Source organism: Falco punctatus (assembly GCF_963210335.1).
Source record: "Falco punctatus genome assembly, chromosome: 7".
NCBI lineage: Eukaryota > Metazoa > Chordata > Aves > Falconiformes > Falconidae > Falco > Falco punctatus.
The window spans coordinates 58,840,931-58,866,535 of NC_137587.1; the positions used below are offsets into that span (position 1 = coordinate 58,840,931).

At 40.6% G+C, this 25,605-nt stretch overlaps 1 protein-coding gene across 3 annotated transcripts; it reads left to right on the plus strand.

Annotated features, from left to right (window-relative positions):
* The first annotated feature begins 493 nt into the window (after nucleotides 1-493).
* On the plus strand, nucleotides 494-25,578 carry GABPB1 (GA binding protein transcription factor subunit beta 1). 3 transcript variants are annotated; one of them, XM_080394721.1, is made up of 9 exons: nucleotides 494-3,669; nucleotides 10,847-10,954; nucleotides 11,832-11,999; nucleotides 12,461-12,655; nucleotides 13,768-13,879; nucleotides 14,263-14,376; nucleotides 17,202-17,387; nucleotides 18,704-18,819; nucleotides 23,755-25,578. In XM_080394721.1, the coding sequence occupies exons 1-9, from the start codon at nucleotides 3,667-3,669 to the stop codon at nucleotides 23,905-23,907; spliced, it is 1,155 nt and encodes a 384-aa protein (XP_080250847.1). In that variant the 5' UTR covers nucleotides 494-3,666; the 3' UTR covers nucleotides 23,908-25,578. The 3 variants fall into 3 exon arrangements, with proteins under 3 accessions (XP_080250847.1, XP_080250848.1, XP_080250849.1); XM_080394722.1 differs by lacking the exon at nucleotides 494-3,669 and adding an exon at nucleotides 3,698-3,905; XM_080394723.1 differs by lacking the exon at nucleotides 494-3,669 and adding an exon at nucleotides 4,277-10,509.
* Nucleotides 25,579-25,605: the final 27 nt, after the last annotated feature.

Below are 25,605 nucleotides of genomic sequence, written 5' to 3' on the forward strand. Positions count from 1 at the left end.
GCACGCCGCCTGCCCGGGCGCCTCGCTGCGGTGCCGGCCACTTTGTTACGGAGGCCGGGCCGGCAGCAGCGGGCTTTCCGGTATGTCACGCTCGGGCCATCCAGCATTTGTATGCGGGGTTAAACTGGCCCTTCTGCCCTCCTTAGCCCCTTGTCCCTAACGGGGAGACACCTCCCCCTTAAGACAGTATCCTTGTTGGGTTTGTTTTCCTAGAGAAAGCTGCATTGACTGTGGGGACATTGGAAGTTCAGATCTCGTTTTTTGTTGATGGCTGTGTTTGCTGTGCAGCCTGTGGTGTTACTATAAGCATCACACTTCAGGGATGACAGGTACATGCTGACGTGCTGGTATAACGCTGGGATTTAAAACACTGGGAGAAGGGAGGGGGAAGGTGGTCTGAGCCTGTTTCCAGCCAGTCAGTGAGGTAGGTCATGCCATCGAGATCTCACACAAATGGAAAGGTGGTCTGAGCCTGTTTCCAGCCAGTCAGTGAGGTAGGTCATGCCATCGAGATCTCACACAAATGGAAAGATGCTCTGGCCTGCCACAGTCCCAGTGTGTCCCCTAACTGTGCCAAGGTGGGGGATTCGATTATACTTCAACCTACTGCTCCATTTTGCTAATGGAAACGGCTCGTGAACTGGAGCAGTTTCCCTCAGACACTTTGGGAAGCAGGGAGGTCATGAAGCCAAAATGAGACAGACACCTGTCTTCATGTAGCCTTCCAAAACAGGACTGTTTCATTGCCCAGAAGGCTTAGTTGTATCACCATGCTTAGTGGTACAGTAACGTTGGTTGGTACTGGGTATTTGAAAGGCTCAACAGTACCCTCCATCTCCAATTTGCAGTGCATATAAGTGATCAGACATGCAAAAGGTTCCAGGAGAAATGAGTACAGCTCTACGCCTCCTCTATTGTGCAATCGGGTAAGTTAATACCAAAGTAAGTCAATACACTGCAACAACATTCAAACCGAACTGAGTAATGTCAGTAACAGAATGCTCTTGTGCCTTTTCCAGAACTACACCATTTGTTTTAGCCAACATAGGTCATGCTAGAAAGTTACAGGATGAAAGGAGTAAGTCCACTGATGTCAAAGCTTGGGATCCAAGTGTGCAAACTAATGTTGAGCATCATACTTGCTGCTCTCCAAACTGGATTTGGAGTGTCCCTTTTATTGTTTCTCATATATGAAGAAATTGTGTTTCAAAATATTTTGGTCTTACTTGTATGGGCAAACCCCAAGCATATATAGAAAAGTGTTGGGGAGGACCTGCCCATACAGTTAGCTTTAGCATATTCAAGAACTTGTTAAAACATGCCAATATGTTGATTGCATTATAGGTGGTGTTGCCTTAGGTTAAAATACATTTTCCTATCAGCACGTATGTTACTGTGTAGCAGTATTGAATAAATAATTTTAAACAGTAGAAATCAGTGTGCTTTTTAATAGAATGTATTAATTATTCAGTTAAGAAAAACTATAAATTACTATCATAAAGCAGGGTAAAATAAAGGGAAAGAGACTAGGTACTTTACAGAGATGAAATGTGTTTAGACTTGCCTACATCAGACATCAAATGCCTCTCTTTTAAATGTACTTTTGGTGAATGTGTCAAACCCCCCCAGCATTAGACATGATTATTTTAAAGATGGAAGTCATGATCATAATAATGAAAACTCATATACAGTGCTAATGGACTAAATGCTGACTGCATTCCTCACCTCTGTAAAAGATTTTCAGTAACGCAGAACGTTTTGGTTTTCCATAGAGCTGTGGCTAACGCCATGAGGCATTCCTGCCTGTTGGTGCATACCTGCCAGGACATTGTAACGTTTTCTGTATCCCCTGCTGCCGGGTAAATGAAAACCCTTAATATGGCAAGCTGAATGCTTGTTGAGAAACGCAGACAGTTACCAAAAACTGAAAAGGGACGTGATGAAGGCTGGATTTTAGGTTTCTATACTCTGGTGACAAGCGACAACCCCGCGAGGGGGCGTCTGCACTTGCTCTCTAGTGCCGCCTTCTGGCTGATCACTCCTAGAAATACCACTGAGTCAGCCAGGTGGCAACATGGAAAGAATTATCTGGCTTTCCAAAAAGCGTATGTAGAATTCCTCCCTAAAGCCTAACTCAGACCAAAAATACTGCAGGAACTGGAGAGAGCGCTGTCGGCCAGGGCAGTGTCAGCCCTGCCATCAGGCTCAGCCGAGGGCAGTTCTGCCGCTGCGTGTGGGAAGTGCGGTTTCCTCGCCTGAACTTCACGGGTCTATTTCGGCAGTGACTCTTGGATTCAGTTCTGGTATTTGTGATGTTTGCACTTTGGAATACGGTTTATTGTCCAAAGCTGTGTTAGCTAAGTCAAAGGCAAAAAAATCAAAGATCTGTAAACAACTTTACAAGTATTCCTCCGATTAAGAGTATCTAGTGGGTAGTATGATCTCCAAAGTAACCAAGTGGAATTTTGTGATTGATATCCTTTTTCTGAAGGATGGAGATTATGGAATCTACGCTTTATGATGGTATCAAGATCTGTGACTTGGAATAGCTTTGGGGAGAACATGAGCACGACTGTTTCACATCATTGAAACAAAAGCTGGACCATTTCAAGGGCTGGGATGTCAGGTCCACAGCCAGTTTGGGACTGAAGGCTCTCTCACAGCGCAGCAAGGGCTTAGGATCACCTTGGATTCATCATCCATGTCCTATCCCCATGATAGAAGGCTTAGAAATAACTAGATTAATAGGATAGGGAAAACTTAGAATAATCAAAACTCTCATTGTATGTACAAAGACGAGCTTCACAGTATAACTTTGCAAATTAGGCCCGATCCTGGGGCCCTTTGTATTGGTAAGATGGACCTGGGATGCTCATGTGCAGATAAGAAGACACTGCGGGTATGCGATCTGTCCTGTTTTCTGGTTTTGAAGAAACTCGAGACAACGACCCCCACGACCACCATCAGGAGGCAGTGCGCAAGCGCAAATGGGAGGAAACTTATGTTAATGACTTGTTGATAGACTAATTATCCTAACCCAACATATTCTCGGGCATCTATTGAATATGTATGAATGTATACTTTAAATCACGCGTGCACAATGAAGACACGGCAGCAGGTGCTTTTGGAATTATCCACCCCGATGCCCGCCGGTGAATTAAACATACCTTCTTTATAACCTATCCTGAGTTATACAGTTTAATTCCGCACGTCACCCACGATCCCAAAGCATAGCTAAAGCCCTGCCCAGGGGAGGCAAGCCAGCAAGTCCTCGCTCGGGCAGGGCACCCTCGCCTGGGAGCTCCAGCAGCCATGAGGCGGGAAGCGCAACCCCCACCGCCCCGCGGCAGAGCGGAGCCTCAGCGAGGCCAGCGCGCGGCACGGCGGCCCCCTTCCGTATTTCTGAAGCTGTTTCTAGGGAGGCTCCCCCCGGCGGGCCCACAGCTCGCCTGCACCCGCCGGGGCCGGCCCAGGGCTGCGGGCAGGCGGCGCCCTGCCCCCCGCCGGGCGGGAAGCAGGACGGAACATGGCGGGCCCCTCCAGTCTCCGCTTCCCCGCCTTTCCCCGCGCCGCCGCGCATGCGCGGCAGGCGGCACCGAGGCCGTATCCCTCCGCCGAGCCCCTTTTGTCGGGGATATTTGTGTAATAAGATAATACCCGCACCCCATGGTAAGTGCCGGGCGCCCCTCGAAGCGCTGCCCGCGGGCGGCCCGCGCCGCCTCACGCCCGGGTGCGCGCTGGCGGCGGGGCTCCGCGGCGCGGCACGGCGCCCCTCCCCTCCCCTCGCCGTGTCCCTCCGCCAGGCGCAGCGGGGACTTTTGTGTGGGGCTTTTGGGCGCCGATGAGCGGCGGCCTCCGACGCCCCTGGTTGTTGTCGCGGCGGCGGCGGCCGGGCCGGCAGCACGGTAAGGCCCCATCCCCGCGCCCCGTCTCTCCCTCACCCCCCCGGGCTGGCCAAGCTTTTCCAGGTCAGTCTGCGCCTTTGTATAGGGCCCTGTTACCGGATGTGGAAGTTGATCTCTTCGCTGGTAAAAAATAATTCCACTTCCCCCGGAACCCGGCGCCGCGGCTCCCTCCGCAGCGCCCAGCCCAGCCAGGATTTCCTGTTGGGGAGAGCGGGCGCGCTGGCCGGCCTTCCGGGGACCCCGCCGCGCGGGGGGCGCGGGCAGAGCCGGCGGCGGTCTGGGCCGCGGCGGCGGCCTGGGCGGCCCGCGGGGCGCCGGGCGCGGCCTGTGGGGCAGGGGCTGCGCGGGGGTGGGGGGCCGCCGCGCGGCCGGCGGGTCGGGGGGTCGGGGCGTCGCGGGGACCGAGCGCCCGTCGCCACCGGTGGCCCCTCTTCCGCTGCCGCGGCCGCCGCGCAGGCCCTGGCGAGCGCGACGCGCTGGGCGAGGGGCCCAGGCGCTGAGGGGCTGCGCGGGTCCTGCTGGGCCCGCGTCTTTCCCTGCCGGGCAGCCCGGTCTGGGCCGCGGGGACCGGTCTGGGGCCTCACGGGGGGCCGGGGGGCCGGTTCCGTCACGGCCCGGCGCCCCGCGGGCGGCAGAGCCGCGTGCCGGAGATTGGCGCCAAAGGTGCCCTGAGGAGAGGCAGCTCCGCGGGGAGGGGAGCTCTGCCCTCCTCCGCAGCGGCCCTCGCCCCGCATCTGTAACTCCTGCTTTGCACTCAATAAAGCATGTGGTGGGAGCATAAACGTGGCACAAAACGCGTTCGTTCGGACTGTGGTTTTCTCTCCTAGATTACTTTCTGTCGGCGAGACGCTGTCCCTTAGCACGTCAGTGAAATCCCCTGTAGGAAGTCTTCTGTGCTTAAAGAGTTTTTAACCCAAAGCAGTTGTATGTTGTCATTTAACCTTCTTGCTCAGGTAGCTTTCATTTGATGGCAAATGCTGCATATTACTGTGAAATGTGCTAAAAGTTACGAATGCACACCTTGGAGTACTTTAGCTTAATGTTTGGGTGTGGTTTTTTTAAATTGTGACTTCTGAAGTAGTACTAAGACTAAGCAATTTGGCTGAAGTGCTTGTGCGCACAGAAATACTCATAAGGGTACGTAAATCTGCATGAGGTTAAGATTATACATGGCAGATCAGCATGCCCTAGGTGTAGAGTCTTGTTCGTGACCCACTTTACTGAAAACAGTTTGTTTTCTAGGGGTGTTTTTAGGCCTGTGTGTCAGACAGAAACTGTTGAGGAAGATTCCTCACAATAAAACAGATGCTTCTTTATAATAAAACAGACAGGCTGGTGGTTTTTGTTTGAGAATATTTTTAAGTTTCAGTTAATCTGAGACAGTCTGAAGGCTGTAGTACAGTTCAAAGGCTACATCACAAGCCCTTAGATGCTTCATGTCAATCATAGCTGCTGTAATGTAACCTTTTTGTATCTAGTGCCAAAATGATCTGTGAAAGCTTGCTGGCAGTGCCAACCCAAATCTTGGTTGGTGCCAGTGGTTCACTCTTGTTGAATAATATTTTTTCAGATGTTGCATTTTGTTGCAGGTGATAATGGCCAAATCTGTGCTCTCGTTTTAAGGACAAGACTTTTCTACCATCTGTGTTATTTAATGGAGTTGATGATTGGTGCCGATTTAAATTAATGTATGAACCTAATTGGAGGATAGACTTGCATAAATACAGGCTTGACTGTCTTAACCACTAAGCTATTCAACAGTGTTTGCTTTTCTGATCTCTTTTCTCAGATCAAACATTTTTCATCTGCTGCATACGTTGTCCAACATGAAGGTCATGTTGCTGTTTAAACAAACTAGAGAGAATTTAGTTACAAACACAACACAGTCATAGAGGAGAGCTGGAATCACTGGAATTAAAGCCAACTGCTATTAGCATATTAGTGTGATTTTCATTATTGTAATAGAAGTGTGGATACTCTTAAGCCGAAGATACGAAGTACTACATGAAATCATTGTCAAAATACGTTTGTAAAGGTATAATTCCCTTAGGAAACACTGTAGGAATTTGTGAGTTTATCCCATTTAACTTGTAATCACTATTAAATTATACACATGGTTAAATCATACCAAGGTGCTTAGGAGATGCTAGTACATGGGAAAACACTTAGGTGTAATGCAGACCTTCTGGTTCCTTTAGAAGTTACAAAACTAATTGAAATAAACTATTTGAAGAGCTGTTCTGAGTTCAGGTATTGTGCTGTTATGTCAGGATGTTAAAAAAAAAAAGTGGATCCTATTATTTCAATTATAATAATGATCAAAACTGAGTGCTTGATTAAAGACTTTAGCTTATAAATAGGAATAACTGCTTTACTTCAAAATATTTCTGACCTTCGTATAGATAGACATACAAAATTAGAAATGGCTGTTTCTGAATTTCTAGCGATACTGTGCAGTGTTGAAACTGGGGGGAGGATAGCACTTCTGAAGGTCAGGTTTGGGGAAGCAGGTTGGGTTTTTCTGAAGTGGAAAGAAAAAGACATTCTGCAAGAGCATTCTTTTTCCAGATGTAGTGGGTGTGAGAGATGATAGATCTCAAGCTATCTTCCAAGTACAGTTCTGCTGTGTGTCAAGTCAGTAGGGAAGCCTGTTCAATTAGCATTCTATGGAACTTTGTCCTGGATTTTTTAGGAATGATTGCAAATCCTTATCATAGATATGGTGTATGTTGATGTAGCTTACTTTCTTGTAAATTGCACTGCTGCAGTTCATGCTTTTCTAGTGTAAATAATGTCTCTCGGGAGTGTTCCTTGGTAGAAGTACACTGGTGGCTGCAAGATCTGTGTGTTAGCAGGTGTTCTGCAACAACTGTTTTGTGCCTGCTGATTCTGACCAGCTGATGTTCACCACTGCAGTGGTAGAAGGGGCAATAAGGCTGTGTCCAGGATCCTTGGGACAGGACACCGGTCTGAAAGGTGCTGCAGTATTTTAAGCCAAACGGTCTTCTTCCTTTGGACTGCAGAATCTGCTGCTCTATTGTCTGTAGGCTATGGTGTGGTAGCCCACGCTTCCCAAGCTGTGTGCTTTTCAGCTCCTGTCCCTCCCCGCAGAGCCCATTTCACACACAGTTCCACCTAAACTCTGTTCAAGTGCTGTTATATACCCTTCTGGTCACAGCATGATGTTCAGAGTTTTATAAAATGTATAAAAACTTAAATCTAACGTGGATACAAAAAAGCAGCAGGATTTCCTGTTGAACAGAAGTAAAATAGCAATAATAATTTGATCTCTGTTTTCATTGCCAGTTAATTGTGGCATCTGGCAAATGATACCATACAGAATGCATTGCAGTAATGAAATGTGGAAGTTCAGGAGGTGATTAATGCAAAGAAGTCCAAACCCGGCAGAAGCTCTTCCCTATTTACTCAATTGTAGACAAAACCTCCTGTTCTCACACTTGCATGGGAGCTCTTAGAAGTCTGGAAACATACTCAAGATTGCCGTAAGAATAACTGTAACAGTCTCAAGACTGTATTTCGGAGGCAGTGATGTTTTTATTGTCTAAAAGAATCCTCTTATAAAACATTACCCAGCTGTTGTGCTAGCCCAGCTTGGTGGAAATGACACAGTTACTGAGGAGTTACCTTCTGACACGCTAACTCAGTAGAGTTGATTTGTAACACTGTATGGCATAGTAGCAGTAGTTAACCAAGAGTACTGCTTTGAAATGGAAATCTCATTTAAATTTTAAATATATGTTATTGTGCTATATATAACTTTGCTTGTGATAGTATCACTGTGCTATTGTAGCGTTACTAAATGATCTCAAGAAAGCAGCTGAAGTATTTTTCGGAAAGGGAAGAAAGGGAAATTCTGACACTGCAGAGCCTTTTTGTTATGTTGCAGTACTAGTGGAAGAGTGTGGGGGAGGTGTGGGGCATGTTATTACTCAAGGGTTTCCTGACCTTACAATATTGGTACTTGGAATGGTCTACAAAGTAGAAATCAACTTTTGGTTGACTACTCTTGAGAAATTTTGTCAATGTTAGTATTTGTTGGTTAAAAGTGACTAAATAGGTATGAGTTTTGTTGCAAAGGCTCCTTCAGTTGCTGTTGTTCATGGATTAGTGACATAACTCAAAAATAAAATGACATTGTTCAACAGTGTAATTTTGCTACTTTTTAAACTTTATTCCACTAGATGGCCCAAGCGTTCTTTCAAGTATGAGAACTGGAACTTAATTTCTAAACTAAATTTGTGATGTTTTAACTGAAGTTAAAATTCTGCATCAAGAAACATATGTAAATTTCTGTGATGCTTTGTGCTTGTTTAAAATACAAATACTTATATCAACCAAGAGAGTGTTGGTTAATGTAAGTAATATGTGGTAATGAAGGTTAAATCATGTATGATTTTCCATGTCCCTGTTTTCCCTTGTTTAGAACATCTGCATGTAGTACAAAGCTGTTTAGTTTTTTGCGTTGAGATGAGAGCTGATGTACTGTCACTTGGACAGTGTGTTCAGCAGTAGTGGTTCAGAGAGACGCTGAAAAGGTGTTGATCTCAGGCTGAAGTTTGTCCCTAACATCTCCTGGGACTGAGACTCTTATTTTTCAGACTACTGTAACTGATTTTTTTTTTCTGGTCTATTTTGCTGCATGGGGTGTTGATAACAGCTTTGCGGTTTTTCACCAGTATAGATGTGGTCCATGGGTTCTGAATAGGTGTAGTTGTTAAATGTGCGGACAGTAATTTAATTCACCTATTTTTATTGTCTAATGGACATGAAGTATAAGCTTGTCATCAAGCCTATCTTTCTGGTTAGTGGAGAAAGACAGTTACACACAGAAGGCAGCTATTACTGGGAGGGTGGTTAGACACTGGAATGAGGCTGAAGAAGTGGTGGGATTTTCACCCACAGAGACATACAAAACTCAGCAGGACTGAGCCTGGCCATGCTGGGCCACCTCTGACTGGAAGATTGAACTAGGTGACCTCGAGAAGTCCCCCTCAGCCTCAATTATTCTGTAGTTCCAAAAGAAGACTTTCTTAGTTCCTTTACTGGTATGTAAACCAAAAATCAACACAAGAAAAATTAATTATTGTCTTTCTGAGTTAATTCCTAACTTTAGTATTTTGCATTGAGTTCCAGCTTTCCTTTTGCTTCTGAGGACCTTGATGTGGTGGTATTAGACCACCAGAACAAGTGTGTGTGTCTGTGCTCTTTTCCTTCTTAAATTGCACCCCCTGGAAAAAAAAAAAAGAAAAAAAAAGGGCGTGCTATAGTCCTCCTTTCACTGCTGCACTTGCCAAATGCCCTCTTTGTCCTATTGTTTTATATTGTTACTCCTGGGGACTCCCTTTAACAGGGACAGTAGATTTTCTCTTATTCCTGTTTCTCTTTTTCTCTTTATGGAAGAGAGTCAGCTGTCGTCCCTTCCTCTGCATCTGACTGCTCCTTCTTTCCTTCCTTTTCCCATTGTCAGTATTTGTCCTGTCCTGCCACCTCCCTGTTCCTCTTCCCTTTTCTGGCTGGAGACAAATGAATATGTCCATGTGTACTAGAAGGATGGACATAAATGGAGAAGTATTTGGAAGTCAGTTCTGTAGACAAAAAGTCCTGTTCCAGTTCATGGCTCTACTGATACGTGGTGGAGTTCTGCATTTGCAGTATTTGTCTTGCTTTCTAATTTCTTCCAAAGTCAGTAGCTTTCAGCTTATTGAGCAATATGCCACACAGATTTTTACCAGTTGAGCCAATGGAGAACTTTCGAAATATGTTGGGTTTCTGATAGAAGTATATTTTTAATGGAATTTCTTTCTGAACTGATACACTCTTAACTTTGTGTAGGAAATTGGCTGCATGGCCTTGCAACTGCTGTTACTACTAATGCAGGCTTAACTTTGTGGCTGGAAACTGAACTGGTGAAAGTAATTCCATTCTTAGCATCCTGGTAGTGGAAAACATAGATACAGGTCTAAAACGTTAATGATACGTTTTGGTTGGTAGTGTTTAGTTCTAAACTTTCTTTTTACTGAACAAATTTAATAGCAAGTACGAAATAGTGTGGTTTTAAAAAGATGTTATACTCAGAAATCTTTGATGCAACAGAGACATATATAGGTGTCACTTGTCTACATGTAGTTTTGCATGCTCCATTGTATGGAACTTTCAGTGCTGTAAAAGGGGGATTATCTAAAGATGATGTGAAAGTTTTTTGGTTTTGGTCATGTCTCAATCAAAAGTTTGCACTTAACATGTTTTTTTTGTAGCTGTAGACAGTTGAAGCAGGTAGTAATGTTTGGTTTCAGGTGGACATTTTAGTTTGCGTATCTGATGCATGTAGTACAATAGTATGTTTATTGTGTTTTGTAGCTAGAAATAAAGACATTATATTTTAGGGTGAACAAAATGAAGTGATAGTGATGGACAAGACTTCAGAAAGGTGTTGTTTCATACCTGAATGCGTTTACGTGGTGGCACCTCTTAAATATGTGTAGGCTTTTTGGATAAGTGAATGTAGTGCCTTTGGGTATGTGACATCGCCATGATGTAGTACCATTTGAAAGCTGGACAAAGCTGGAGAAGAGTGTGGTATCAGGTGAGAGCTTCTGAACCACTTTCTGCTGTAAGAAATGTGCATCCAGTTCAGTTTAAATGTAGTTTGATATAACTTTACAGCTGCTGTGGTTGCAGCATTGTAATACTGAAATCTTCACCCCCGTGTCAGTTCTATTTGGTTGACAAAAGTAATTCTAAAATCAAGCTGCTTATTGCAGTCAATAAAGCTTGTTTTCATGACTAAAATACCCCAGTTTTTGAGCTTTTCAGAGTAGTTCAGAAATAGTAATTTTAAAAAATTACAGTGGCATTTGTATACTTACAATGATATTAATTTTGGTTTTTTTTTCTTTATATTCCTTTATGTCCTTCACTAGATGTCACTAGTAGATTTGGGAAAGAAACTTTTAGAAGCTGCACGAGCAGGTCAAGATGATGAAGTTCGCATTTTGATGGCAAATGGAGCACCTTTTACCACAGATTGGGTAATGAAAACTTTTGCAGTGTTTGGTACCTGAAGAAGAAAATAGGATTATTACAGTTAAGCATTTGTAGTGCAAGCCTTGGGAGTTTCTTCTTGGAATTCTGCAGTCACATCATCTAATGTCTAATTAAGAATTAAAATTGTCTGTTTCTTCATATGACCTCCTACTGATTTTAGTAACAGACTGAATGAGCTCATTCTGATGGCTTTTAAGATGAGCTTTGGAGTGGTTCATGGGAGAAAGCAGCAATCATCCTCCTAGTTATTGTGTTTTGTGCATTTAGTATAATAAGAGATCTGATTTAAGAAAGCAGTCACAACTGCCTAATATGTACAGCTGAGTGTTCCCTGATATAGAGGCTCAGAGTTGTCTTTTGGAGGTGTCTGTTTTTGAACAGGTTGTAACAGGGAGGTCAGGTACCTAAAATTCTAGGGTATTTAGAAGCCCTTAAGAGCCTTAATCTACTTAGTGACCTAACTTTTAAGCTGACTCTGTTTTGAGCAGGAGATTGGATTTAACTGACTTCCAGTGGTCCCTTCCAACGTTGGTGTGGCATGTTGACCAATACTAAGAATGGGGTTAGACCCCTTAAAACGTCACACCTCAAAGACTGAAAAGAACAAAGTACAGACCTCAAAAAGTTGCTTCCAGTGAGCTAGTTTTAGTGTGTTGTGATTATTTTGGGGAAAAAATTGTAAACTTTTTTTATTCTTCTCTTCACATTCTGTAAAAGCCCCAATGGCTTCTTTCCTTGAGACTGCAAGGGAAAATGATTTTGAAGTGGTGGCCTGACACCTGAGTTTTCTAGCCCCAGAATAAGAAGAAATACTTAATACTGACATCTGTTGAAACTCCACTTTTTCCATTACATTTGCAGTTGGGAACATCTCCACTTCATCTAGCAGCACAGTATGGACACTACTCAACAACAGAAGTGTTGCTGCGAGCAGGTGTAAGTCGGGATGCCAGAACCAAAGTGGACAGAACTCCATTACATATGGCAGCATCAGAAGGCCATGCCAGCATAGTAGAAGTCTTACTTAAGGTAAAGACTACTGAAACAAGGTCTGAGGATGGGATATTACTATGGTTTATGATCAGATATTTGAAAATTTCTTTTAGTCATGAAACCAACATTGAAATATTTATACTGTGTGCACTGGGTGCTTTGTTTTCCTATTAAACTGTAATTTATTTTAGCATTAAAATCATCATGATTTCCAGTGAATTACTTACTGCTGTTTCAAAATAAGACGACTTCCTAATTTGACATTGTGCGTGTAACAGCTTTAAGAACCAAGACATGTTATGTCTTGGGGACTCTTTAATCTTTTGAGGTAAATAATTTATTTGGTAGTTAGATTGAAGTACTTCTAATAAATCTGTAAATGTAGGGTAACAAGACATTACTGATGGAGAAAGACTATCCGGGACTTCATTCTGTGACCAGCATTATTTAATTCAGATACTTCTACTAACATAGTTCATGCAATGATCTTTTTGTAGCATGGCGCTGATGTAAATGCGAAGGACATGCTCAAAATGACTGCGCTTCACTGGGCCACTGAACATAACCATCAAGAAGTTGTAGAACTCTTAATAAAATATGGAGTGGATGTTCATGCTCAAAGTAAATTTTGCAAAACGGCTTTAGATATTGCAGTAGACAATGGAAATGAAGACCTTGCAGAAATATTACAGGTAACTTTTCATTTATGATGTTAAGGGAATTTACAGAAAGGTGCTTGTTTACACACGTGATACGCTAAGCTTTTAATACAGCAGCTGTGAGATACATGAGACCATATATTGTCTGATAATGCTAAGCTCGGTCTACTTCATGACATGGAAATGAGATGTTAATAAACATTAGTTCGTCAAAGAACATTTTCACAATCTACAAAGTCAAGGATAAGTACCCTTTATTTTCTTAAATTTGAGTGTTGTAGTACACACAACTAGGTGGAGTCATCACAGGCAAGGTATAAAACTTAACTCCCTACTCTGCCAATACATTTTGATACCCTAGTGTTGGGTTAGCTCCGTGTATGGATATTCATGTCCTTGGAGATCAGGAGAGGAGAGAAGAGATGGCAATTTTTCCTGAATTAGAAAAACTAGAATTGACTTGTTGAAGTGATTGGGACCAGGCTTATTATAGATACTTACATGGAACTGTGTACTTGTTGTTCAGTAGTGTTCTTAAAGCCAAATTAAGTGCTAAGCATTATTGAGAAAAAAATAGAAAGCAAATGAAAAATCATGCCACTGTATAAATCTGTTGTTCCCCTGCATCTTGAACTGTATGAACTTCTGGTCTGTTCCTTTAGCCTTTTCATTGCAGAAAGCATATAGTAAATAAAAGTCAATAATTGAAAGAAAGACAAAAGGAAGATTGTCATCTACAATTCATGGCCATTACTAAGCTGTTGGAGCCGATTTTGATGGCATGTAGCTGCCACAGCAGCCTTGGTTCTTCAGGCCTCCATTTTAGATACGTGAGCTTGCATATCTACAAAAGGGCCTTGTCTTTATATGGTCCTCTTTGTTCACAGTAAATGGAAAGGAGAAGTAGTGGTATGTCATTCTCTTTCACTTGAATAGACCTTTTGTCCTTAGATTGCAGACAAAAAAAAAAGTTTCTCATGTACTTGCACAGAGCACAGGATGTGACATGATGTGTATATGTTGCATGAGTATAATGAAGCAGATCCTCCCTGTTTGGGTGTAATGTGCAGTAATTCTAGTTCTTACAGAGTAAATAACTTCCTTATAACTACAGCTGGAATGATGATACTACGTTTGTCTCTTAGATTGCAATGCAGAACCAAATCAATACAAATCCAGAGAGCCCGGACACTGTGACGATACATGCAGCAACACCACAGTTTATCATTGGACCTGGAGGGGTGGTGAACCTAACAGGTCTGGTATCTTCTGCAAATACATCAAATGGGACTAGTATTTAGATGCCTATAGGATAGTTACTAGGATTTTATACTTTAATTGATTTTCACCATTTGGTGGAAAGGCTTGAGGAAAAACAGGGGTAAGAATAGAGTAGTTACTGTGTTCCTCTTCAGTGTTTTTTGTGTTGTAAGTATTTAGGTACTGAAAACACCAGTCTTCAGAGATAAATTGTAAGAAACTGTATTTGCTTAACAAACTTGCCTTCAGAATAGCACTTTAGTTCAGCAGTGTTGCTGAGAACAGAGTGAGTGTTACAAGCTTTGGTGCAATAATAATGAAGAAAGGGACTTCACTGTTTTTAAATTTATCAGCTAACTTTTTTTCCTCTGTCCTACTAGATGAAACAGGAGTGTCTGCTGTACAGTTTGGAAATTCATCGACATCAGTATTAGCCACATTGGCAGCTTTGGCAGAAGCATCAGCTCCACTGTCTAATTCTTCAGAAACACCAGGTTAGAAAACTAAGGCATTTAACCTCATTTAATAAACTAAAAGTACATAACTGGTACTTCTGGAGATACAGTTCATACAGAAATGAGATTACAATCTTCCTTTTTTCAGCATGAACAAATCTTTTCCTTTACTTTCACTTGGAAGGTTGCCAGATTCATATGTACAATTATTTCTTAATAAGATTTCTGGACCTAATGTGAGTAGCATTCATCTTGCTGAAAGCAAGCATAGATCAGGAGGTTGAATTTACATCTTTGCCTATATATGGTTTAGTTGCTTCTGTTAAATGTTGGGAGATGGTCCCCAATGTTGCCTGCATACACTTTGTCAGGAGTTATTTCAAATCTTTTACACAAAAGTCACAAGAACATTTGGCAATCTTAATGTGCAGTTTGCCCATTAGAATGTCTGTGGGTCATCTTTTCAACACTGAGTCATTCTACTTGCATTTGGACTATTTAGTGGTTAGTGTCCCACTTCAGGCTGGTAGGCTGTCATGACATTGCAGGTAAATGTAAGCCTAGCACAGGGGTCCTCAAACTTTTCAAACAGGGGGCCGGCGCGCGGATTAAGTGGCAGGCAGTCATCTGCAGCTGCTTGGTTTTGCCCCCCAACCCCCAGCGGGAAGGGGGGGGGGCAGGGGGGGTTCTGTAAATACTGGGGGCCAGACTGAGGACCCTGGGGGGCCGTATCTGGCCCACGGGCCATAGTTTGAGGACCCCTGGCCTAGCAATACATTGTTGTTCTCCTAGGAAGAAACAGCCTGTCTCTCTCACTGCAGCCATATGCACCCTCTCTTATTCCATAAGGCCATAAGAAGCCAGAAAGGCACAAGGAATTCCATTGCCTCAGTTCCCAAGTTTTGCATTCCTGTTTCTTAACACAAAACCCCTTCGCCCCGCCCCGTGGATCTTTGCCAGTTACTGCTTCGTGTGAAAAAAACGCAACTTTTGTCACGGTTTCATACTCCATACTCTGCAAGTTGCCCTGGATATATTTGTCCATTGTTTGAGTAATGTGTTGCTTGTTTTTCTGTACCTTTTCACTTTTGTTCATTTCAACATGCAGAGTGAATAAAGAGATGGCAGTCAGGTATCTTACAGCATCAGAGTGGATAATAAAGACTAGTAATTACCATTAACAGGTTTGAGAAGGACCTCATCAGGTCTCATGGACTGTGCACCTTCAGGTTCCTTAGGTGGTCTTGAACCTGATGATCTCCTACAGCGGGTGGTTCTCCATTCTCCCAGCCCCTGCCTTTGCCTTCTGCAACTTGGGCAGTGGGGCTGGAGCACCTGCCAGCGAAGACCGAGGCAAGAAAGTCACGGAGTACCTCAGCCTTCTCCATGTCCTGGGTAACCAGGTCTCCTGTTTCCTTCTGGAGAGGGCCTACACTTTCCCATGTCTTTCTTTTATTACCTACAGAAGCTTTTCTTGTTGCCCTTGATGCCCCTGGCCAGATTTAATTCCGTCAGGGCTTTAGCTTTCCTAACCTGATCCCTGGCTGCTCGGACAATTTCTCTGTATTCCTCCCAGGCTACCTGTCATTACTTCCACCCTCTGTAGGCTTCTTTTTTTCTGTGTTCGAATCTTCAGAAGACAATGGCTGCAGTCGTTATGTGAACCACAGAGTGATTTTTGTGTGTTGTGTGATATTGTAATTAACTTAAAAGATGAAAGCTTCAGGCTTTTATGTACCTTCTCTCATCTTGAGCGTCACAACACAGTCTATAGGGTTTTAATTTTATCTCTAGATAGGAAGTACTCTAATATCTGTTATTTAAATCAAAGGCTTTGCTTGTACCTTGACAATTTGAAAATAAAATACAGAGTGTGTTTGAAATTCTGTGATTGTGCTACTAGTGATCTTGCTCTTTGTCTCAGTATTTTGTTGCTTTAAAAATAAGGCTGGTAGTGCGAGACCTCAGTTACAATGTATAGTGCAAGCTGAGCTGTGTGTTGTAGTTCTGAATGCAGTCTGCCTTATGTTACCTTGATTTATAGGTACAATATAGAACTGTGAGGGTTCACTGCTGTATATTTATTATCAAATCATGAATTTGAAATGTTAAGTTCAGCTAGGAGTTTGTATTTTTAACTATAAAATTATATACATACAATGTTTATTTTGCTTTTTAAGCTTTATCGTTCTTGTTTAAAGGTGTAAAAATTTCAGCTCTGTAGCACTTTTCCTTTAGTCCTGTTTCATACTTTGTATAATTAAGTTGTGGGTGTGTTTGAAGCACCCATGTAGTACAGACTAAACTTTTAAGGTTGTCTAGAGGTCCTTCAGTCTGTTACTGTCTTGAAGACGGTTATGGTAACCAGAGAAATCACAACTGGGTCCTGAGGTACACCTGGAAAAGTGCTGGCTGAGGAGTAATTTCAAGCTTAATTATTATTTTTTTTTAATTCTGCTGTCAGTGTAATTTAGTCCAGCTTGTGTACAATGCAGAAGTTAGTTGTGTTCTTAAAAACAACTCTTGTTCTTGTAGCCATGTTAACACTGAACCCCAAGTGTCAGTTTTGAGTGGGGTGTATCTATTAGGAAACATGCTAAATAAAAATAAATTATTATATCGAGCAAGGCAAACCAGGACAGAGTTGCATGTATAGTTCGGTATGTTAGTTCTCTGTGTTGGCCTAGTGAAATTTTTCTATTAATAATATAATATGTAGTAAGGCATTGGGGGGGGGAGGGGTGTGTGATATCAAATTTTAAGACAATGGAAGTGCCTTTTTTTCTTAGCTGTACCAAAATGCCTTTGAAATCTTAAAGCTTAATTTATAAATTGACTTAATTCATTTACTAATCTGTTGATAGTTGTGGCTACAGAAGAAGTTGTGACTGCAGAATCTGTGGATGGTGCTATTCAACAAGTTGTCAGTTCTGGGGGTCAACAAGTAATTACTATAGTTACAGACGGCATTCAGCTTGGTAACCTGCACTCGATTCCAACCAGTGGAATAGGGCAACCAATCATTGTGACCATGCCTGATGGACAGCAAGGTGAGTGGAAACTTGCATGGTTCGAGCTTGAGGAACTATTGCAGTTATAGTAATAATAATAAATTATTAGGTGCAAATAGCTTGGACAACTTTGTGTAATTATCAGTTTAAATACATCTTTGAATTCTTAAACTGCAAAAGGCTCATAGACGCATGAGCTGCTGCTGTTCAGTGAATTACCATGTCAGCTGAGTCTCTGCATTAGGAAAAAAAATGGAAGAATTACTAAACTGTATGGAGGAGAAATGAGTCATTTAAGGGAAAAGTGATAACTATTTGCTTTACCTTCACTAAGTTTGATTGTTGGAAACTTGTTATGAAAACTAAAAGATGGAGTAAAACAAAAGCTGCCTTCCAATACTTAGGTTGTTGTCTTGCTGGAAAGATGAGGTGAGGCTTGGGTTTAGAAACCTGATACATAGCTATGCAAGTCCAGTGGAACGTGTTCTTAACAGGACAAAACCCAAGTCTTACATGCTTGAAGTTTTAGAGGAGCAGTGGCATAACCAGTGAAGCCAGGGCAATGCAAATTGTACTGTTGGGCCATATGTACCTTGTTTGTGGAAGCTGTTGGTGTAATAAGTGCTATTTTGTGACATGCCTATGTGTTGGGTGGTTTCTTTTAAAGATGCTCTGCCACTTACTATTTAGACAAAAATGGTTACTTCTCTGGTTTCTTCATGAGGTCTCCCAGTGTGGAGCTTGAAGAGTTGTACACTGGAGACAAATTATTTGGTTCGCAGTCTGAGCAAGTACAGCTAGTTATCGGAAAGCATGAATGTGTGTAGGTAGTAACTGAAGTGACAGTTACGACATTTAATTGCCAGATGGTTGCATGAGTAACTTGGAGTATGAATTTCTTTGGAGCCCTTATTGTTTGTCCTTCAAGGTTAGTAACTGCTGGATTTTCAGATTGCCTAAGGTGTTCTAATTAATCAAAATAAAAAAACAGTTTCGTGTTTAGTATTTTCTTCAGAAACATTATGAATATGGTCTGCTACATGAGTTACAGGCTGGTAACTCTGCTGCAGTTCACTTCCATGTTGGTTTACTCTGTGAAAAATGGCAATAATACTCCAGAGTGACAACTAATTCTTGTAGACATCAGTAACAAAGAATTTTAAAAATAGTAGCATGCAAGCAGCTAAAGTGTTTAGTAAATTTTCACCATACAGACTTTATACTGAACTTTATTTTTCATAAGTGAATGTCTCTGCATTTTATTGCTGTTAATAAAATTACTTAATTGTATGATTTTTATGTAGTGCAAATATTGTTTGAAGTAAATATATTTATATGTACAAATATGTCTTCAGTATTAACAGTTCCAGCCACAGACATTGCTGAAGAAACTGTGATAAGTGAAGAACCACCAGTGAAGAGACAGTGTATTGAGATTGTTGAAAATCGCGTGGAGTCTGCAGAAATAGAAGTAAGGAGTATATTAAGTGATATGTGTTAATCAGAGTGTTCAGCACTGAGTATCTGGTTGTGGTTTTTTGTGTTGTACGAGTTTGATTTCTGTGTTACCACAGAATGAAGTGTGTGAAACAATAACTTGCTTAGCCTCCCCTGTTACTGAAATTTTGTCTTCTATGAAGTTGTAAAAAGAACATAGGAAAGCTGTTTGCTTCATCCTCTGTACACATAAAAGTGACCTTTGTTTTCAGTATATGATAACTTTATTTTTTTGTTTTTCCTTGAAGATCACTAACTAGTTTTTAAAACTAGGTACCATTGTATTATTGAGTAACTTGACCCTTTCCACTAGCAGTGAACAAGAGTACTGTACCCTCATCTGTCTGTTATCACCACATGCTTGTCCTGATAGTGAGATCATATTTTGAGCAATGTTTCCTTTCCATTCATGATATCTAGATAACTGTTAATGGAAATGTGAAACAGTAGATGCTGTGTTTGCCAATTTTTATCTGTACACCCCCCCTACCCCACCCCCTTTTTTTTTTTTTTTTTTTTTAGTTCTGGAGCCGTTTACTGTGAAGTATATTTACACCATCCTGTTTTTTTTAAAAATGGTAATGTGGAAGACCTAACATCCTTTGACCTCACCTAAGAGCTTTTCTTTTTAAAAAAGACAAATACATGTAGCTGTTCAATTTGAAATTGTAGCTTTTTTATATTAGCCATGATAGGTCAACCATCTTATTCCTTCTTCTGTTTCTTACAACTGTGCTGACCAGTTTTGGTCAAAAATTTATGAAAATTGCTGTCTGCCTTGGCTAGGCTGTAAGTTCTTGTTTTCTTAACTCCATGATACTTCATTTATCAAAGGCTGTGTTCTCCAACTTCTGTTCATATTACAAATTCTGTCTAATTGAATATGTTTTATTGTACAGTGTGTGCTATATGTTATCCATGTCTAATAACAGTAATTACCACCTTTCATCATTTGCTTTCCCTGTCCCTAAGTTGTCACATCAAATACTTTCAGCTTTTGCAGCTTTGTGGTCATTACCGATTATCATGACAGTTGAAATTTTCTTGCTGCATTTTTTTAAAATGTATGACTGTTACAATAAAAGCATTTCTTTTGTTCACACTTTTAAACATCTGCCTGAATTATTCGTAAAGGAAATTACGTTTCCTTGAGTATTTTGAGAATTCTGTTAAGCGAATGAAAAAAAATGTAGATCCATTAAGGAATAAATCGACCTGTTCGTAATTACAGATAGTTGGTATAACTGTACAAATAGTTCTTTTAGGAGGATGACCAGTTTCAATTCTATATTTTAAACACATTTCTCAACTATCAAAAGAAGTTAGTTTAAACGAGTTACTTTTATCTGTTACTTTTTAAGTACAAGTTTTGATGACTGACGTTGTCCCTGCCTGTACAGCTGGAAATGCACATGCAGACCTCTGCCTCTGTGTGGCAGCCAGTTGACTTCAGGAGCCTTACTGTGGTTCACAGAGCTGTGGTGCTACCTCACCTTGGTAACAGGGACATTAAAGAAGTGCACGTAAAGTTGGTTCACTTCAAGCTTCATCATCATAGAAGGTGGTAGATACTTGAATTTGGAGGGAGTGGGCCCCCTCCCCTCATTAAAATATTTTTTAACATAGAAAACCTTTAGTATTCGGTTTCTTTGCCTCACTGGTGATTCGTCCCTTTATTTCATTATAAAGAATTGATTCAAGGCAGAGAGTGCTTCCTTCAGCTCTTTTAAATTCACAGTGTATGAAAAAATAACTGTAGTTTAAAAGTCTTTAGGTTGAACATCCTCCCATTCATGTGAGGTGAGAAACTTTCCCATGAAATTATTGTGAATGCCTAAAGCTGAAGTGATGCCTTTTTGATTTTCCTCTTCTGGTCTGTTAAGTTCAAGCATTTCAGTTAATTTTTAAGTGTGATAGCAGTTTTCCTAAACAATTTGATATTTTAAAAATAGGATGGCAGCAAAAAACCCTGTCACACAGATACTGTTTTTCATTTTCATGCATAATTCATTAACATACAATAATTTTTATTTTCATTCTTGATTTTGACTGTTTTTCCTGTGTTGCATGTTTGAAAGGTGACACACATTAGAAACCAGGATGATCATTTCATTAGACTGAAAAAAAAAATCATAACTGTAGATCAATTATATTAGTGAATTCATTGCCCTGCTTTTTTCTGTCGTTAAAAAGAATGCTTAGTTTGGTTATTTTAGTTATGGGTGTCCCTGTTGTCAATGTATATAGACTGTTAAAAGTTACATGTAATGAAGAGAATTCCCTGATAAAATGGAAGATTTCTTAAGAGCACTCAGGATCCTCTAACTTGATTTTTACCTTGGTTAGGTTTTTATACCAATACAAAAAGACTTTGGATAATCAGAAGGCTTTCAGTTGTGTTCTACAGAATGCCCCAAGAACACTTTCTGGATCTATTAAGTTAACAGACCAGATACAGTCCGCCCTGTTCTAGATGTCAGAGTTAAGGGACCGATTGTCACTGTTCAGTCCGCTGTAGGTCTGCATTGCGCTCCTCCAGAAGCATTAGTTTCTTTCCACAGCCTAGTTAGTATACTTGGCCTCAGCCTAACTCATTCTGTTTACATTAGGACTATGATTGACTAGAAAATTACACCTGTTAGTTGCTGGACTAATCTACATGCTTTTAATTGCTAATCTGTCTGGTAGATACAGGTTTTATCTTCTTGTATCTGCCACTGGGACTTGGTTTTTTTTCCCTTTTTTTCTATCCCTTCCTTAATGTGCTATACTCATCATGGGTACACAGCTCTATTTATTTCTTCTGTGGGAAATACTCTTTAAGATGTGGTTTAAGAACCTCGCTACCCCCAAGTGTTTGCAGTCTGCACACACCATAGTAGTGGTAGTCCCTTGCTTTTTGTAATGCAGCACAGAACCACTGGCCAGTGAGCTACCAGTGGTTCTTACTCTTCTGCAGCCCAGTAGGTAGAGCAGCTTTACTTCTTGCCAATGTTAGATTTCTGACATTTTTTATGTGACAAATTCATGAGAGAAATAATGCCCAGCTCAGTATATCCCAGGGCTCTGTGTGCTGAAGAGGGAAAGGTTGCTTTCCACGCATAGCAGGATCAGCTGTTTTGACTGCTTCCCTGAGAATTGTCTTGTAAGTCTGTTTACTGACTTGCTACTCGGGCTGTTTTACATCAGCTTTTGGCTCCCCTTGTGCTACATAGATAACTTACAGAAATAGGAGTGTGTTTTGGTTGGGCTGGTGCTGGAGTATCGTTCATGTAGGCTCTACCATTCATTTGGCATTTGTCAGTCTAGTTGCTACATGTGGTTGGGCATTCATAAAGTGGCTTAAAAAGCAGGATCCAAATTTTCAGAGGTGGAAGTTGAACTTCCTTTTGAAATAAGTAAGTTAGATCAAATGAGCTCTCATTTTATTAGCATACGCTCCAAATGAAGCGAACCCTTGCTAGCTTCCTTCAGCTCTCAAACCCCGATGTAAAATGAAGTTGCACATAATGGAGTTTGTTCTGTGTTATAGCTAGTCTGTATAATGTGTTAATAACATCTCTCCTTCACCTGTTGTTTTTGCTATGCAGATGCTGCTGTTAGCAATGATCTGATCACCTATGTCATTATATTCCAGCACATTCAGCACAGCATGTGACTGCTAAATGTGACTGTGACAAGTACTGAGAACAGTAGGAAGTAGAAGGGAGGCAGAGTATTCTGTATTTTCAGGCTCTGACCATGAAAATATGTGAGTGCAATCAAAGAGGTGAAGAGTAGGGATGCTGTTTCAGGGTGGGTGTGGGGAGAAACCTCTAACAATTGTTACAGGTATTAATTGGACTGTGATACAGAACTGCTGGGATGGGAATAAGGTGGAAAGGCAACTTATTTTCACGGGGCCTCAGTTTTTGATAAGAGCTTTGTTTTTCTGGGAGATAGCTCATTTCTCTGACAACCTCCCTGTGCCTACTTAAAAACTACAGTGGAAAGAATGATTTGAAATCAAATGCTACCTTAGTCATAAAAATATGATGCACTTTAATGAAATGGTATTTCGTTGAAGATCAAAACAAAACTATTTTCGAAGCAAATTGCTTTTTCAATTGGACCAGTGCAGCATCAAACAAAACAACAGTACCTACATCACTGGAGATAGGAATACATTCTCCTTAGTTCCTAAGGCATCTTCATAGGAAGTGGCATTTCCCATATTGTTTTGCTTGGAAACCATTTTGTAGCCATCCTCAACAAACTTGTGTGCAGGATGGAGCCTTAAGTTACTACTTTTGAATTGAAACAGCTTATCTAGCTAAATGCCTGTTAATTCATAAAAATGTGCCCTTGGGGATGTAATTATATCTCCGGATTGCATAGTATCAGTCACTTCAGATCACTGTGTTTACAAACCAGTTATGTGTATATTTTGGTTAGTGAGCAACTGTCATTTTCTAGTGCAAACTGCTGTTAGGTAACAATTTTTCATTATAGTGTTTGATTAGAATTATAACAGAAAGGGACAATCCTATCAGATTTGATTCCAATTTTAAAAAGAAACAAAGGGAATTGTTAACATTCCTCCGATGATTCATAGTATGTTAGTATTAGGTCACCACGCTTCCACTTCATTTTCCTCTTCTTCCATGAAGACTTGCTTGATACCTTTGCAGCTAAACAAACTTGGGTTTACTGTATTTAAACTTCCAAGCCTTATTGTGGGGGGTTGTCTGGTGTGGTAGTCCGTGGCTAATTTACACAGCAGCATTCGTATAGGTTTGCCCGAATAAGAACTGAACGATTTCTACATGATACCCTAACACTTGTGCTGCATGTAAAGGAAAAGTATTTGCCATTTTAACTTTTAGTTGATACATATTTGACAAAATATTGCTGGTTCTGTTTCTAATAGGAAAGAGAAACTCTTCAGAAACAGCTGGATGAGGCAAACAGAGAAGCACAAAAATATCGTCAGCAGCTTCTAAAGAAAGAACAAGAAGCAGAGGCCTATCGGCAGAAGTTAGAGGCAATGAACCGCCTGCAGACTAATAAAGAAGCTGTTTAATAAAAAAATGAACATACTGCAAAGCCTGTTACTTTCAAAAACCTGCAGTACAATCTTGAACTGTACGCTATATAGGTACAGACACAGGATTACATGATAGAGAAGATGCTACAAGTTGATAACCGGACTTAAGCCGTGAGCTCTGATGAATTTCTTGTAACATAAAAACTCTGAATTTAGAAATTGTGCAAAGTATTTAAAATGAAATACTGTAAATAGTTGGTTTTTTTACAGTTTCAAAATGAGTTGATAAATCTTTTTGAAGGGAACCAGAAACATGAGAAGCCAATGTTTTTGTGAAATTTTGATTTTAGTATGAATCTTAACTTCTGAAAAACAGAACAGTTTTAAGGGTGATGATGTTGATTTAAGCTGACAGCTTGAAAATGAATTATGTGACAAAATGAATTAACAGTTATTTCTACATGGTAACAACTTAAACTTCTCTGAATAAGACATTTCCAGGTGGAAATCTTTGTACAGCTTTAAGTAGTTGTCTCAGATTCTCTGAAAACCATTTTTGGTTTGGTTTTTTTTTTTATTTTAGGTGGTGAAATTTTTATATTTAATTTCAGATATAGCCAAGTAGATTTACATGTATATGAAGCTAATATTTTTTAAACTTTTCAGTTTGTACATATGCTGCATGTTTTTATAATTTCTACACATACATCTTGCATAGGTATTTTTCAGCAAAGATGAGAAAAATGAGAAAAATGTTTAGCCTATAGGTCATTTGAAATAAACTAGCAGCCGGTTTTATTGTGGATGGTATATTTCTTGGAAGAATGTAATTTGTAATTAAAAAGAACAAAAAAAAATCTTAATTTACATATTGGAGGCAATTTAAAATTGTGAGTGGAGGGATTGAAACTTCACTTTGTTTTACAAACTTAAAAGTTTCACTGTGTCTTATAGTTTTCCTGTACAAACATTTTAAAGTTCAGTAACGAATAGAAAAGAATGTCTCCACTGGAACACAACTAGTAGTTCTTTTAGAATATTCCTATTGATTTCTTTTTCCCCAATAGCCTTGAAATTATTTCAGTGATATGTTTTTTTTTCACAGACTTTTGCATTTTAATCATGCAATTGGACAAGTAATTTTTTTATGTTGTAGTGATGCTTTTCTTACCTAGCATCATTGTTCCTCACTGTGATACTCTGTGTGTGTGTGTCTGTGCAGTGATCTATTATGCTTAGGATTTATATAGCACGTTACATCTTCAGAGCATTGTAAAATCTTTTAAAGAACCCTTACTGTACTGCCTGAGGCAGGTAAGTGGGTGTTATTGTCTCAATTTTATAACTGGTATAAGTGCAACACAGGGAGTGTTAAATGACTGGCCCAAGACCACATGAATCTGTAGTAGACCTGGGAATAGATCTCAGGAGTTCCTGACTTCTAGTCCTGTGCTTAGACTGAGCTGCCTTAAGATTGTTCAGTGCTGTGTTACATTAAATTTTGAACTACTGTGCAGATTCCTTTTTTGTAAGATACAATTCTTTGTGCTTTGCTTTGTTGTTCCATGTTTCACTGCTTTTATGGAATTGTTTATATAAACTTAAGCAAAAAGTCTAGTTTACCTATACTGTACACAGAAGAATTACCCTTAAAACTGTACTCTGGCCTACTTTTTCTATTTTACAATTAAATATCTTTTCCACATATATATAGTGTAGAATCAATTCCATTTC

What these genes read in the sequence shown, in the direction of transcription:
- GABPB1 (XM_080394721.1), top strand. An exon ending in AGGGGTGGTGAACCTAACAG is followed by an intron (nt 13,880 to 14,262) that starts GTCTGGTATCTT and finishes CTGTCCTACTAG; the next exon opens with ATGAAACAGGAGTGTCTGCT. An exon ending in CATGCCTGATGGACAGCAAG is followed by an intron (nt 17,388 to 18,703) that starts GTGAGTGGAAAC and finishes ATATGTCTTCAG; the next exon opens with TATTAACAGTTCCAGCCACA.